The sequence below is a fragment of the Cottoperca gobio genome, chromosome 2 (assembly GCF_900634415.1).
Source record: "Cottoperca gobio chromosome 2, fCotGob3.1, whole genome shotgun sequence".
In the NCBI taxonomy this organism is placed as follows: domain Eukaryota; kingdom Metazoa; phylum Chordata; class Actinopteri; order Perciformes; family Bovichtidae; genus Cottoperca; species Cottoperca gobio.
The window spans coordinates 5,380,702-5,395,548 of NC_041356.1; the positions used below are offsets into that span (position 1 = coordinate 5,380,702).

The following is a 14,847-nucleotide window of genomic DNA, read 5'->3' on the forward strand; positions in this document are numbered from 1 at the left end:
GCTCTTGCGTAACTGCACAGACACACACTCCAACACGGTCTGAGGTAATCCACCTTGTCCTTTAGAGACTGTGCCACTGACCTGCTTTCTCTGCTCGTGCACAAACACCCCCCCAGCCCTTTAAACTAACCCTGAGATTTGGTGTTGTAATAAAGGACAAAGCCTGAAACTGTGGCCCTAACAAATAAGTGTTAGACAACACCTGCATGGCAAAAGCAGGGTAAACACAGAGGTGGCAGCGGTAGAGAAGCCTGTAAGAATGAACCATTTTGGCTCTTATCAGTGCGCACACGGCGCCACAGTTGCACTCAACGGTTTGTGAACGTGATCGGGGTGCCGAGCGGCCCTGTCTGACTGGCACTGTATGAGGAGGAAGCAGAGTTTTTCCGCTTCACTGTTCCCTTTATCTCTCCCCTCTCTCCTCTCCTCTCTGTTATTTTCGGCCCTCCTCCCCTCTCTCTTTCTCTTTCGCTGCTCGCCGCTCTTTTGTTTCTCCCTGCCTTTTCCAGCCAAGGCCCCCATTCTCTCGCCCCGTCATTGTGTGCGGTAATGAAGATTAGCCAGCCTGCCGCACACAATGGGGTCCCCACATCCGAAACGCAGACTCCCCAAATCCTGCTGCAAGCTGCTAACGTCGGTGTAAAACCACTGTTGTTGCCGACCCCCTCTGTCACACACATACATATTCTGATTCATTCACACACACATGAGCACACAAACATGTCCGATGTGCACTCTGCACTCTCCCGTGTTGAAAGCAAATGGCTGAAATGTCTCCTGATTAGATTAAGATGGTTTTGACAGCTGAGAGGGAGCGCTTGGCGACTCATACGCCGATAAACAGCAGCTCACCCAAATCCAGTTAAAGAGAGACAGAGTTCCCCTCCCCGGCGAGTGCAACACGGCTCCACTCGTTGGGATTATACCCCCAACCCTCCCTCCTCCTCCCCTCCATTCTCCATGCCCCTGCTATTCTCCTCTCCGCTCCGATTTCATCCTCCTCTCCATCGTTCATCTTCTTCAGTCTCAAGATGCTTCTTCTCTTCTCCTCTGCTCCCTTCTATCCTATTTCACCCTCACCTCTCCGATCCTCGACTTAATACCAGAACAAAGACATTTTCCACACTTTGTCACAAGCTATTTAGATGGAGCAGCAGAGGTCTTTATATGCGGTGCACTTGTTGTATCCTGAGCCTCTTAATAATGTCTGTATCGTGCTCAAGGTCAGCAGATCTTCACAAATTCAATCTGTTTGCTTGTCAAACTACGTCCAGCGTTTAGAGGCTATATGTGTAGCTTTGTCTGTGTGCAAAGAGTATTATTCAAGTGTTATAGTAAAACAAATACTGAAGGAGAGAAAACAGAAGTCATTTGGGAAGCTAGAACTAGTGAATTTGTGCATTAATGTACATAATTATTTTGGTAGATTAATAAATCCAAGTTGTCATGTAAATGTAGACGTTACAAGCGGCAACCTCCTGGTCTAAAGAGTGAAGCATCTTAAACTTTCATCTTTCTCCAGCTGTGGGCGACTCCACCGGTTGCAAAAAGAAGTCCGATTGTATAGAAGTCTATGAGAAAATTATCCTACTTCTCACTTGATTTATTACCTCAGTAAACATTTTCCTTATAAATGTATGGTCCTTATCGCTAGTTTCAAGACTCCTTCAGCTTAATAAAGCTTTCTGCCTTGTGACTTTCGTCTTAGAACTTTAACCCTTGTGTGTTTTCACTTCATGAAAGTTAATTATAACACTTTTGTCACCTTTCTTATTCAGCGTTGTCATTTCTCGTTCCAAAAAACCCAGATGGCAACGGCCAAAATGCCAAACTCGAGACTTCAAAACCGTAGTCCACAAAAAATTTCAATATAATTTTACAGAGGGCCTCTTTATATTAGCGTCCATGTTGCGCTATGGGAAGACAGAGGTGAGGTCTCTCGTGTCAGGGATGATGCGGATGTGTGGTTTCTGTTGTGTCTGCTCTGAGAAAGCAATGGGAAATGTCTTTTCGCTCCATTAAGCAGAGGTCACAGGTTTCTGCGCTCTGAGTGCTCCATCAGTGTAGCTTTCCTGCTAGATGAAAGGTGCTTTGAAGATTCCCCATCACACACAAACACACATACACATGTCGCGTAAATCGGCAGTAACTGAGGGTTTAGTAGGTGGATGTCTTACCTCAAAACAAGCAAAACTGATCCTCGTGCTATTCGGCAAAAAAAACAATCAAAGGTGCAATTCGCATGTCCGAGAAAGCAATACCCTTAAGATTAAAGCTTAAATTAAAGTGTCAGCTTGAGTGCGTAAATTGTTAATCTAAGCATTTAGTCCAAAGAAAACAAAATTGAAATTGCTGCCTGAAAGCCATTTCGAGTGTCTATTAGTGCATCCATCCTAACGCAAATTGACTGTGTGCAAAGGAGGTGTCAGGTTTACAACCATATGTGCATTATTCCCTCAAACTCCGTCAGCAAATTGTGATTTAACAACTGGCAGTGTCTGTTATCAGCCTGAAGCCCGCACTGTGTAAAAGCGCCTCAAGGTGCTGCGTTGCCAGGCTTTGCCTGAGAGGCTGACGGCGGCCCTGATTATTACTGTGAGGCTAATGTCGTCTGATAAGGCCGTGTGTGTAATTAAGCTGTTTCCGCGCCGTGTTATCTGAAGCTAGGTGAGGCTCGGCTGCCTGCAGAGATGGAGCTGTTAGTCAGTGAGGAGGAGGAGGATTCCTGTCTCCTGTCTGTGGTGTTTCAAGCTTCATATCTTCCCCACTCTAATCTGCAAAGTAATTTTTTGCTTATGCACCTGTAGGTGTGGAATATGTTGCACCTTTCACCCCTTACACTCTCTTCAAACTTTCCTCTCCTAATCTGTATTTCTTTGCATATAAAGGCCTGTTCCTTCATCTTTTACCTGTCTGTCTCTTCCTTCTTCTCTCAGGGAAGGCAGATAAATTAGCTCTGTCTGCCCTCTAGCTCTTTCTCTTTGTGTCGCTACTCCCTCCGTCTCTCCTTTGCATCGTTGCTGGAGCCCCGTTGGGGAATCAGGAGCTCTAAGATCCCTCCAGCCAAACACTGCACCCCCTGCCGCTTTCTCCGCCGAGAATATCCGGGTGAAGCGAAGGCGCTCTGCTATTCAGATCGGTGTCGAGGAAAATGAAGCCCCGCTACCCCACCCTTCCCCTCCTCCTGGCCCCGTAGGCAGGTTCCCTGCTCAACTGGGATCCACCGGTGACGCCATGCTGCTCTCCAAGGAGTCTGAAATCTGGGGGCCGGAGCTCTCAGTGAGTGGGAGCAAAAACCCTGAAGGGCAGCTTAGATGGGAGGGGGTGCTTTTCTGAGATTTTGTGCGTGTGTGTGTGTGTACGGGTGGGGGGTGCTGTGTAAGTATTGCTCAGTGAAGCTATAGATTACCGTCCCTGTCAGCTGCAACAGCCACCGCTGATGAGCTCCTGCACGGTATCATTTCATATCGATTAGGCACTGGGACGCAAACACACAAAGGCTGTTGGCGAGATGGCCAGTGCCTAAGGCTACTGGTCATTTAGCTGTCACCTCAAAGTGATGGCTTGGCCTAGCTCACCAGATCAATGGGAGACATAGGTCCTATAACACACCATGGCAGGATAAGACACACACACATGTGCATAGACACACTCACATGTACGCACTTACACACTCTGTGAAAGACTGCTCTCGGAATTAAGTGCCTGCCCAAACTTTTCCTTCGATAAACGCGCCAAGTGTGGTGCTGAATTACAAATGGTGATGGCTCTAAACAAAGTCCGTAAAGCTTAACGGTGAGTTGTAAAAATGATATCAGAAGAATAAGAAATAAAAAAGGATAGGACAATTTGGTAACCTGGTTCAATGAAGGCCAGATGTCCTATTGATGTGATTATGGCGATACATGTCGAATATACTCAATGTATTGTGGATGTTTCAACGTAGGATGTAGTAAATAACTATATGGTGAACATCGAGTACTAATATTAATCGTCACGTCGTTTCTTAAAGCCGCCAGCATGAGATTTGTTTTGGCTTTCCGCTTCCGTCGCGGCTCTCTCCCTCTAACATGCTCACTGTATGAGCATGTTAGCTCGAATAGAGTATGTGTTTTTATATGGCGGTAGGCAGGGAACAGGGAAAGAGCCTGGAAATACCGGAATAAGTGAAATGCGAAAGCGGGTTTATATGTGGCGAGGTCAGGAAAGCAGCCAGATGCCAGCCTCCACTTTGAAAAAGACGGTCAAAAAACTGACTAAGAATGAACTTCAAAATAAAGTGACCAAGAACGGACTTTCAAAATAAAAGTGACCAAGAAGGGACTTTAAAATAAAAGTGGCCAAGAATGGACTAATTCACTAATCATAGATCACGCTGGTAATGATCATTCGCATCAAAGGTTTAAATCAAACATTATGTTATTTTAGAGAAATTATAGGTGTCCTAGCCCAAAAATATTGAGGTATTATTCATAAGCCATATCACCCAGCCCTTACCTGAAGGATAAAACTGTGATTCATTTCTCTGAAGGATTTCAATCGGAGCAGAAGTATTGCATGCACACCCTGTGAATCAAACCAAGGCCATCTTATTTTCTGTGACCAATGGTGTTTAAGTAAAATCATGCAACAAGCAATAAACAGTTGAATGTGAAACAGAAAGAAAAGCAAGAGCTGCGGAGAAGCCAGTGTTAATTCATCCATGACTCACTATTAAAATGTATAATCAAACCCCTGCTAGATATAGACATGGCCGAACCAAGCAATCAAAATGTCATGTTGGTGTTGAAAAGGAATCTTTTTGCAATTTGTGCAAAATGAAGAATGGCAATCAAAATCGTGTTCTGTGCAAACCCTGTTTTGCAGTGGCAAAAGCATCAAATGTCAACACAAAACTGTCACAACAAAATACAATATTAGGAAGCTACAAGTATAAAAAATAAATCTGAGAACAAAAGGCTTTTTCATTTTCTAGCAGAGATTAAAAACACTCACGTCTGCACAGGAAATATGAAGCCGCAGCCGCTTAGCTTAGCTTAGCATAAAGAGTGGAAATAGAGAAAACAACCTAGCCTGGCTCTAGAAATGATAATGATATAAGATCTCAATTCCCTGTAAGGAAGATGCTGCAGGGGACCATGGGTCATCTTTGAAAAGATGTGACAGCACCCCCCCTCGCAGACAATAGTGCTGCATCACCCCCTCCAGCTCAGGGCCCCCATATAGTCCTGCCCTTTTCAACCCTGCTAGCATCAGTGCTGGATATTATTCATAGCACCTTGTCTCTATCACGGCATCTAAAATCTAAACACGATTATCCTAAAATTAATGAGCCGTATCCACCCCATTACATCTATCTGTTTAGTGGTGTTTTGGGCCTTCCTTTAGGGCATTATGCATGCTCTTCTGTTCATATTTATAACCCAGGCTTTTTATTAGCGACGTAGCGGGGTGCTAACAGTTGGGAGGCAGCCTGCGATTTGATGGTGATGGCAGGCGGCTCGGCACAGGCCAAATGTGAAGGGATGAGAGGGGATCAGCTGCCAGGCCAAGGGCCCTGTGGAAGAGGGGAGGAGAGGGTGAGACAGAGAGAAGTGAAGGGAGGAGGAGAGAGAGAACCAGGGAAGTTAGTGAATCAGGACTGGCGAGATGCGTGTCTTGTGATCAGTGAATTTTTGTCACACCTGCTGTATTTTAAGCCTCGCTAACCTGAGGTGTTTTCTGCATGAGTGATTCAGTGTGTGTGTGTGTGTGTATGTGTGTGTACAACAAAATGATTACACAGGAGCACAGGTGGGGCGTAAAGAGAACAATATTTAAATGATTTGACCTAAAACTGTGTAGTGACCTGACCCTGACCTTGCCCTAACGTATGTTATTCCTATTTGTGCTGAGACAATTCTGTGGCTGCTGCTGAGTCTTGTGTTTTCACATCGATTCTTCCACAAATAGGAGTTATGTTTATTTATGAGTAGGAAGATAAACAGTATGTAGAGAAAAGTCCTGTGCCCATGCTAAACACCGCTGAACTGTGCACTTTCTGAATGTTTTAATGACAAATGGAAGTTAAAGCAGACCATGCTGATCATTTACTTAAAGATGCGGCACAGCCAGCAGGGTCACACTAATCTTAATCATGTGGAGAAAGCAACATCACCTTGCAGAAGCACTACTGCTTGGATTTGATGCCTCAGTGCTCAAACTTCAATCAGTGTCAACTTTAACCTCAGTTAGGCGTCATCTCTCACTGCTCAGCCAGTTAGAGGAGACATTACCTGACATAACCTGAAAGTGGCTCATGATGAAATAACTCTTTTTGATAGATCTTGATCGGCCTTTTTAATGGATTTCTTTCTAAGCGTGCGTGTAAATAATAATATTAATGATGGCTGATATTTGGTTGCTTTAGTTTTAAGGCGCTGTTACATTGAATGAATGAACTTCACTTATAAAAGCAACTTTCATGCACAGAATGCTGCAAAAAACAAAAAAACACAAGGCGAAAAGGAGAAACTGAGTGTCTGCATTATCTAAAAAATACAGATAATCATAAAAGATTTAAAATAGACAGCTTCTAAGGCAATTTTGAAAGATACGTTTTAAAGGCAGCTGTGGAGGATCAAGTTGTTCATGGAGGATCATAAAATGATGGGGAGTCAAGGACATTTTGTGCTTTAACAGCTAAGAGAAATACTTTAAAATCAATTCTGAAAGATACACCAGGGTAGGTTGCTTCTCTCATTTTAGTTTTTTGTTAAAGCCCTGAATGCTTTGTAGTTTTGTATTGCTGCTTTTAGGTGAGCCATTATAAAGAGTGTTACAGTAGTCAAGTCAACGAATTGAAATGAGCTTGAATCTAAAATGACACAGAGGCTTCTTACTTGTGTTCCCGTCTGCGAGGCCAAGAACTGGATCCTTTTTTTTAAGGCTTTAATCAATGATGATTGCAAATGTGATTGCAGAAGTAACATGCTTGAGAAGAGCACTCCTGAAGTGATGACTGTCTTGATCCAAGGAAAAGCTTACCAATATCTAAGAATGAATCTGGTCCCAAGTCAGCCCACCACCAAAGCCATTTGTAGGTGGAGGTGGGGCTGCTGGAACAGCCATTGGATTGTCTCAGCTTATCCTGGCTCGCATGAAGGAATCATCCCGAAAGCCCTTTAGGAAATGAACCCTGGCTTTATGCAGAGCCAATTGATGTTGGCTCTCCAGATCAGCGTTTGTCCAAACAGAGCTGAAGCGAGCCATGAGTGTTCCTTTATCTTGGCCATTGTGCAATGCTTTTTGGCTCTCGATTCCTTGCCTCCACACACAAGTTGCACACTCACTTTTGGCCATGCGCTGTTGTGCATGTGTTTAGGTGTTCGCACGAACACAAGAGCCGCATAATTATGCTACTCACACACACAAACTAGCATAAATTACATGTAGCCACATACATACAGTACATACACCCACACACTGCTTCAGCACAGGAGCCACTGATCAACTGCATGACCTTCTCTCTTACAATGTTAATGTCACCACCTGGGGGAGGAGGGTGGTGGGAGGGAGGAGGAGGGGAGAAGCTCCTTGATGCAGTGATGGGGGGGGGGGGGGGGGAAGGGGGGAGAAGACGGATGGAAAGAAAGAGCGGCGCAATAAGCCTGTCGTACCTGCCACGCTCCTCACCTGCCGCCTCTTTCATCCCTCTTACCCTGTCAAACATCCCCTCTGTACGTTTATAAGTACAGTATGCATGTATGTACACACACACACACACTCCGCCCGACATCCAAGCACATCCTTGGTTCGTAACCCAACGTTCAGTGTGCATGAACCTTTTCCTGCGTGTGTGTGAGGCCTGTGGCTTGCCCGCTGACAGGATCGTGTTATGCCAAATGTCACACTTCCAAAAAGGATTCACCCCCCACCGAGAAAATGAAGTCAACACCTTCCTTCGCTCTTTCTCCCACTCCTCTACTGCCTCCTTCACCTTGTCCCTCCATCACTCTCCTGCTCCTCCTCCTCTCTCTTCTTCTTCGCCTTCCACTCAGCCCCCCTCTCACTTATCCATTTCTATCCTCTTTTCCGCTCTCTTGAACTATCTCTACCTCACACACACACACACACACACTCACCTTGGTTTGCAGTCCTCAGCATTTTGCTGAATAAAGTCCCCTTTAACTGGCTGGATTTAGCGGATAATTAGTCCTCACCTTGGGAGAGGAGAGGACAACAATGAGAAAAAAGGAGAGAGAAAAGGGGTGATTTGGGGGAATCGATAGGGGGTGAGGATGAAGTAGAAGGGTGATGGCGAGAATGAGTGAGAATGAATGAGAAGGATAGCGATGTGGGGCGGGCGGGGTTGAATGATAGTGCTGGCCCCAGAGTAGTGTTTCTTTTTCTATACATTTACCTCGACACATCACGAGCCGGCGCATGCTATTCCCTTCATGATGTCTCAATGCCCTCAATATTTAATTGCGCTCTGAAAGAAAGAATAAAGGGAAAACACATCTAATTTAATCCACGATTCAATGGCCTCAGTCATCAAGGAAACAGTAGGGACCGCTCACATAGTGCATGAAGGAAGTTATTTTTTTAAAGCCATCACAGTAAAGAAAAAAGAAAAACATGTAGGCGTGCAGTGGAGGGAAAAGGCACTTCTCGCTGTAGATGTGGTCTCGAGCAGCTTTTTAATTTGATGTCAGTATGCAAATACTGTAAACAGTCAAAAAAAAAATCCCTTTTTGTTCTTGGAAGAAGACAACTTAGAGGAGAAATTACACTCCCTTAGCAACAGACACCCCCCCTCCAAAAAAGAAAAAAATGTGAGGTTTTATTTTTAGAAGGTGCAAACAAGCGAGGGAAGGAGGGGGGGTGAGATTGTAAATGTCTCTGATGTGTTCAGTCTGCACAACCTTATTCCTGATAATGGAACTAGCTACTCTGTCTGTCAGTGCCTATTTACACACAAATGAAGTGGCAAGTAACACGCGCCCAGTGGAGCTGCTAGCCTCCATCTCAGCTGTCAAAATGGGTTAGTGGCTACAAGCGAAACACAACGATCCCTGGGATCAAACTGGTGGCGTCCATTCAAACATAATAGCTTCATCGTTGGACATGGAGCGTCTCTTTCCCTCGCTGGCTCTCTTAGAACCTTGCCAGCTTGTTGCAAAGTAATAGACTTCTCGGGATGCCAGTTCACACAAATCGGGGATGTAGCCTTTTATTTGCCCTCCGAGGGGAGAGGTGTTTGGAGTAATAGGGATGAAGCAGACCATAACTACAGCTGAATAAATCTTCCTATCTTGGCTCAATGCAAGCTGGTGCACACATGGCTTGTCAAAGCTCTATAAAATGTTGTTTGATAGGAGTTCTGTTCAGTTTAGGACTTCTCCTCCTGCTATCCACTCGGCTCGCTTTCGTTCCACGCTACAGCGGTTGCAATCAATCAGTGTGTAATCAGCCGTCTAGCTGGAGCTGCCAGGTAATCCTGGCTGTCTTGGTGGCTATCTGTGCGTGTGCGCATGTGACAGCTGGCAGAGCTGCTAAGTTGCCTGTCTGGGTGAGTGGATGGCACCATGCAGATTTTCTCTCCACAGTGTGTAAAGGCGTATCGGATCATCTGATGGCTGTTGAAATTGTCAAGTGGGATTTGAGAGTGAGGACGGGCATTTTCAGTGCAGATGCTCGCATGTGGGAACTTACCTGAATTGGGTCTAAATTGAGTCTTTTCTCACTCTTTTTCTCTTGTAGACCTGCTTAGAATTGGAGCGTTATCTTCAGACGGAGCCCAAGCGTCTCTCAGAGCTCTTCGACCAAGACCTGGATGGCCTACTAACTCCTGCCTACCTAAAGGAGGACGGCGAGGAAGAGCTGACAGACGCCCTGCTTCCCAGCCTGCCCAGCCTTCCTGAGCCTCCGAGCCCACCTCCAGTCATCCTCTGCCCAACAAAGAAGAATTTTCCCTCAACCGGTGTAATGAAAAAAGACATCAAACCTAAGGGCCATGGCCTGGAAAACGTAGAAGTAATGGAAGGGGTCCACCAGGCCCAGCTGAGTGCCGTCACCTCCCTGACGCCCCCGTCGTCGCCAGAACTGGGTCGGCATCTCTTCAAACCCAACCAGACACTGACAGCCTCCGCTGACGGGACGCTTACCCTGAAGCTGGTGGCCAGGAAGGTGGGACTAAGCGCGGCTCGGCTTGTGGCGGCGCACACACTCCCCGTTCGGATGAAGGACGAAGAGGAGGGGGCGGCGTGTGTTATCGGGGTGGGGGAGCTACCGGAGAACAAGAAGAGGATCCATCGCTGTCAATTCAACGGCTGTAGGAAGGTGTACACCAAGAGCTCCCACCTAAAGGCCCACCAGAGGACACATACAGGTGAGAATTAGTCATGAAGTTTGTAGATTTCAGATGTACTATACACAAAATTGTACTATAAGCAATAGCCCTTTGTTAGAGATGGAATACAAGCACAAGAAGAGTTTTTTCATCAAATCCATCAATATGTTTCAGTTTGCATGCTCAGCACAAGGGAGTAAAATGCACAGACTTTTCTGCAAGGCCTCTTCAATGTGCATTTATCTTCAAGATCGGTTCAATATAACTATTTGGAATTGCCTTCACAGCTCACAGTATTATACATTATTCTGTGTATTCTTATAGGAGTTGTACAGACACACATGGTAACATAAACTGCATATAGGTTGTGAGTATGAACATACTTTTCAGGTCAGTAAGTGGCCCTTTAAGACTTTTAGCCAGGCAGCTCTGAGGGCACCTCTCTTACCATTGGTAGCCACTTGATACACCTGCAGGCAATAAAATAGATTGACACTCATTGTTGGTGACAGGCTAAAAAGACTCAATCCTGAAGCTAAATGGCTGTTGCACTCTGATGGAGACACAGCCTGAAAGTCTGTACTAAAAACTGAAAGAGCATTCTATCAATTTGGGTGTGCAGTGGTGTTTCCTTGAAATCTCAGACACTAAATCAGACATCTATACTATAGGAACATTTTCTTCTGGATAATTCTTTTGGTCTTTGAGGGGAGATCAACTTTTAGCATTTTTCTACAAGAGACATATACAATGTGGGTTGTTTTCAATGCAGATATTTACATATGTCTATGGTCTATGTGAGCACTCCATCCATCCATTCATTCATTCATTCATCCTTCCAGCTTTCTGAACTCCTAGATAACCTGACTTGAGATAATTGAGGAAAATCCCCCTGCTTCACATTCTTGGAACAAGTACAAAATGCACATAAAGTGATAAGAAATGTAAAGGAAAAAACAGCCAAGTAATCATAGAACAGGCTTAAGGCATGGTCCTCTTGTTGCCGTATGAAAATATCACCATGTGCGATAAAAATGTGATGATTTAAGAAAACCCACTTCTCTTATCCAGCTCTTTCTTCCTAAGTACTAAACCAGGACGGGTCCTTCTTGTCAAGGTTCTTCTCAAGAAGGAAGGGGGAGGGTTCAGGAGCTATAACTCTCTCGCTCTTCCATCTCAATCCCAAACCACTCAGACCCCTGTCGGGGAGCTGTCCTCCGTCTGAGTAACTGCACAGTGATGGATGGATTGACCTGGATAGGCTGCCATTTCCTGGTTTATTTCAGGCCCTCCCGTCCTCTATGCGTTCTATACTGTAAGTCTAGGTCAGTGGTTCTTGATCTGAGGTTGGAGACAGTCTGGTTTTGTAGGGGTAGTAATAGGATAACTCTAAGACCAAGAAAATATGTTTTAAATATCGTATTATACAAGGTGGCAGGTCATGAGGGATGCCATCTGTGTGCTTATTCTAATAATGAAAGTGTTTTGGTGCCTGTGTTTGCCGTTGTTAATTAGCAGGGTTAGGGTTCAGCGCCCCGATGCCTTCAGGTTTTAATCACACCAAACACATCGGGAGTATTTATTTGAACTCTTGAGGGTTTTGCTTGGGATGGTGAGAACAATGTGTTTCCAAATCTGGTGAAATAATTGGGTTGAAAATGTAGGTCCCTACCCCCCTCGAAGAGATGCGTTCAGGGGTATAATGAGATGAATATGACACCTGATGGTAGCCAATCACTCAAGCTTGGAGCAACAAATTAAATGTATGGTGGACTGCAGTCTGGACTCGTGCTAATATATAGCTTATTCTTTATGTGTTTTAACACATGAAGGTACAGCAAATAGCGTCCATCATGCTAAATGAAGTTACAGGGACTCTAATTACATTTTCTTGCGACCCACCATGTAAATCCCTACACTTAATGGTTGACAGATCACCAAAGCTGTCCAATTCAGAAGACAGACGACTTGTTTACGAGCTCTGGCTTGCTTGTATTTTCGGGGTGTGAATGTAAATAAAGCCAACTTGTCAACAACTATATGTTAAGAATGAAGAAAACACGCTGTATGTGTGATCACACCCGCGGTGGCGCACACCACAGGTTTAGACGTCAGCGTGACTGGAACAAAGGGCACAGACACGCGATCATTGATTGCCCCAGTGTGGCACGTCGACAGCCTCTGTGCTTGAACTCCATGCCAACTGGGCAAAATCTGGGAGACCAGTATCACTGATGCTTTCCAGTCACAATATCAATACAAGCCAAGTGATGCACAAGCACAAAACAAATTAATCATCTCAAGTGTCCATATTTAGTCCAACCAACCGTTTAAAAATCTATGATGAAAATTGATAAATTAAGCCAACTCATATGAACCGAAAGGGAAATTCCAGACCTGATTCTCAAGACTTTTTACGGAGTTTTCCTTTCACACATGTAGCAACAGGAGATTGTCCGTGTCAGACGCGTTCTCACTTACTTGAAATTGGTTTAGCCGCCTGGGGGGAGCATGCAGGACGCAGGAGATGACGCGGAGGACACCCACTATGTCAGCCGGGTGGCGTGTTTGTAAAGTTGTGACTCCTGCTGTTTTTGTGTTTCGTAAAGATAGTTCAACAACTATGAAAAAAGTGGTTCTGTACGTAGTAGGAACTGGAACTATATGTAATTGTTGCCAAAACCTCAATGAAAAAAAAAAACATTGAATCAGCATATGCTAAGAATATTTGCTTGGAAAATGTATTTATTTTCTCTAAATATTTAACGACAAGACCTTATCATTTCAGGACTATATTGCACAATACACTGACCACCCGGAAAAGAAAATTGAGAAGATCCTTGTGGGATCTAAAACCTAATCTCTTTTAAAAGTCACTGATGTGACATGTTTCTTTCTCTATCCTGTTAATTGTTAAAAAATGATATGATTATGATTTAATGACACATAATGTTAGATATACACCACAAAGGGCTCAGTTTCTTGAGGAACCCCTCCACCCCAAGCTTATTCTTGTCACTTCAGGTGCTTTGGATAAAAGCATCCACCCATCTGTCTTGTTATCCAAACCAGGAAAGTCGAATGATAACGGGGGGGGGGGGGGGGAACGTCGACATAAAATGACACAAAGAAAGCACAAAAGCTAAAGAAAAGGCAGAGGAAGAGGAGATAGTGACGTGGAGAGAAACAAAGAGTGGATGAAGACAGAAGACAGGAATGGGGGAGGTACAGTAGAGCGACCCTCTTCAGTAAAAAGACAGCAGTGCCACAGGCTCCCTCATTCACTGAGCCATTATCCTGACAAGTTTAAAGATGTCATTACTCAAATCCTCTTTTTCTTAGTTGTTATTTCCATAAATTACTGACGGAGAAAAGGCTACGATTTAATCTGGAATTAGACGGGCTGAGTTGAAATGACAGTGCCCTGTAGAGCTTTTTGTGAATAGGCTTATGGCAGATAAGGAATGGTACAATTAGATTTTGGGCAGGGTGAGGGAACGGGTAAAACTGTTGGGTTATTCTGCCTTCTCTCTCTCTCTCTCTCTCTCTCTCTCTCTCTCTCTCCATCCCTCTGTTCGCTCTCGCTCTTTCTAATCTTTTCTCTCTCTATATCAGACTTCTCGTAACACGTCTGTCTCTGTCTTCTCCCTCCCGCTCTTATTTTGTTGCTTCCCCCCCCCACACTCTCTCCTTCTCTTTTTGGACTAAGGCCAACAATTTGAGTAAAATATTCATCCAGAGCTGCAGCGATAAGGCGACTGATTGATCAAACTTTAGAATAAAAGTCATTCTTCATGCAAAAAATGACTTTCTTATACGGAGATTTGCTGCTTTTCTCTGTTTTATCTCATATTAAAGTGAATATTTTTGGGTTTTGGACTGACAAAATAAGAGAATCAAAGACTTCACCTTGGATTTTAAGAAACTAGGATGGACATAAATCACTATCTTCTGACATTTTATAGACCGACGATTAATCAATGAATAGAAAAAGTCATCAGCAGTTAATCGATAGTGAAAATAATCGTTAATTGCAGCACTATATCGAACTGCAATATGATGTTCAATGTTGTTTCTGCATAAATAATGCCAGATAAAATAAGACTTTTGCTTCTTCAAGTCAAAGAAACTGTAACTTTTAAGCACATTTGTCTGGTTTTCTATAGAAAGGTGTATATACAATAAATAAATGTATTCTATTAGTGGGCTACTTGACATCAGTCTTATTCAAATGTAATCGTAACATTCATAAGTGCAATTATGTTTATGACAAATAATGATAAACTAACCAACCCTAGTTTTCCATCATCCTCAAGTCTCGGTCCAACACTCTTTATTCCTCCATCCATCTGTCATCCTTCTCTCTGAACCTGCTTCTCTCTTCCTCTTCCTCTTCCTCTTCCTCCCGCTCATCTCCAACCCTGCAGTGCTGGTTGTGGGCAGGAGCCTGTAAAGCGTTCTCCGAGAGCCTCTCTAATGACCTCTGAGACCCGGATGCCCTGCTTCAGCTCCAG

General features: G+C 44.3%; 1 protein-coding gene across 2 annotated transcripts in view; it reads left to right on the forward strand.

Moving 5' to 3' along the window:
- The window catches only part of klf7a (Kruppel like factor 7a), a 36,847-nt gene that overhangs the window by 10,877 nt on the left and 11,123 nt on the right, over positions 1-14,847 (forward strand). For both annotated transcript variants that reach the window (XM_029451568.1, XM_029451577.1), the window contains exon 2: positions 9,745-10,372. In XM_029451568.1, the coding sequence (XP_029307428.1) occupies positions 9,745-10,372 (628 nt within the window). The remainder of the gene's footprint in view (positions 1-9,744; positions 10,373-14,847) is intronic.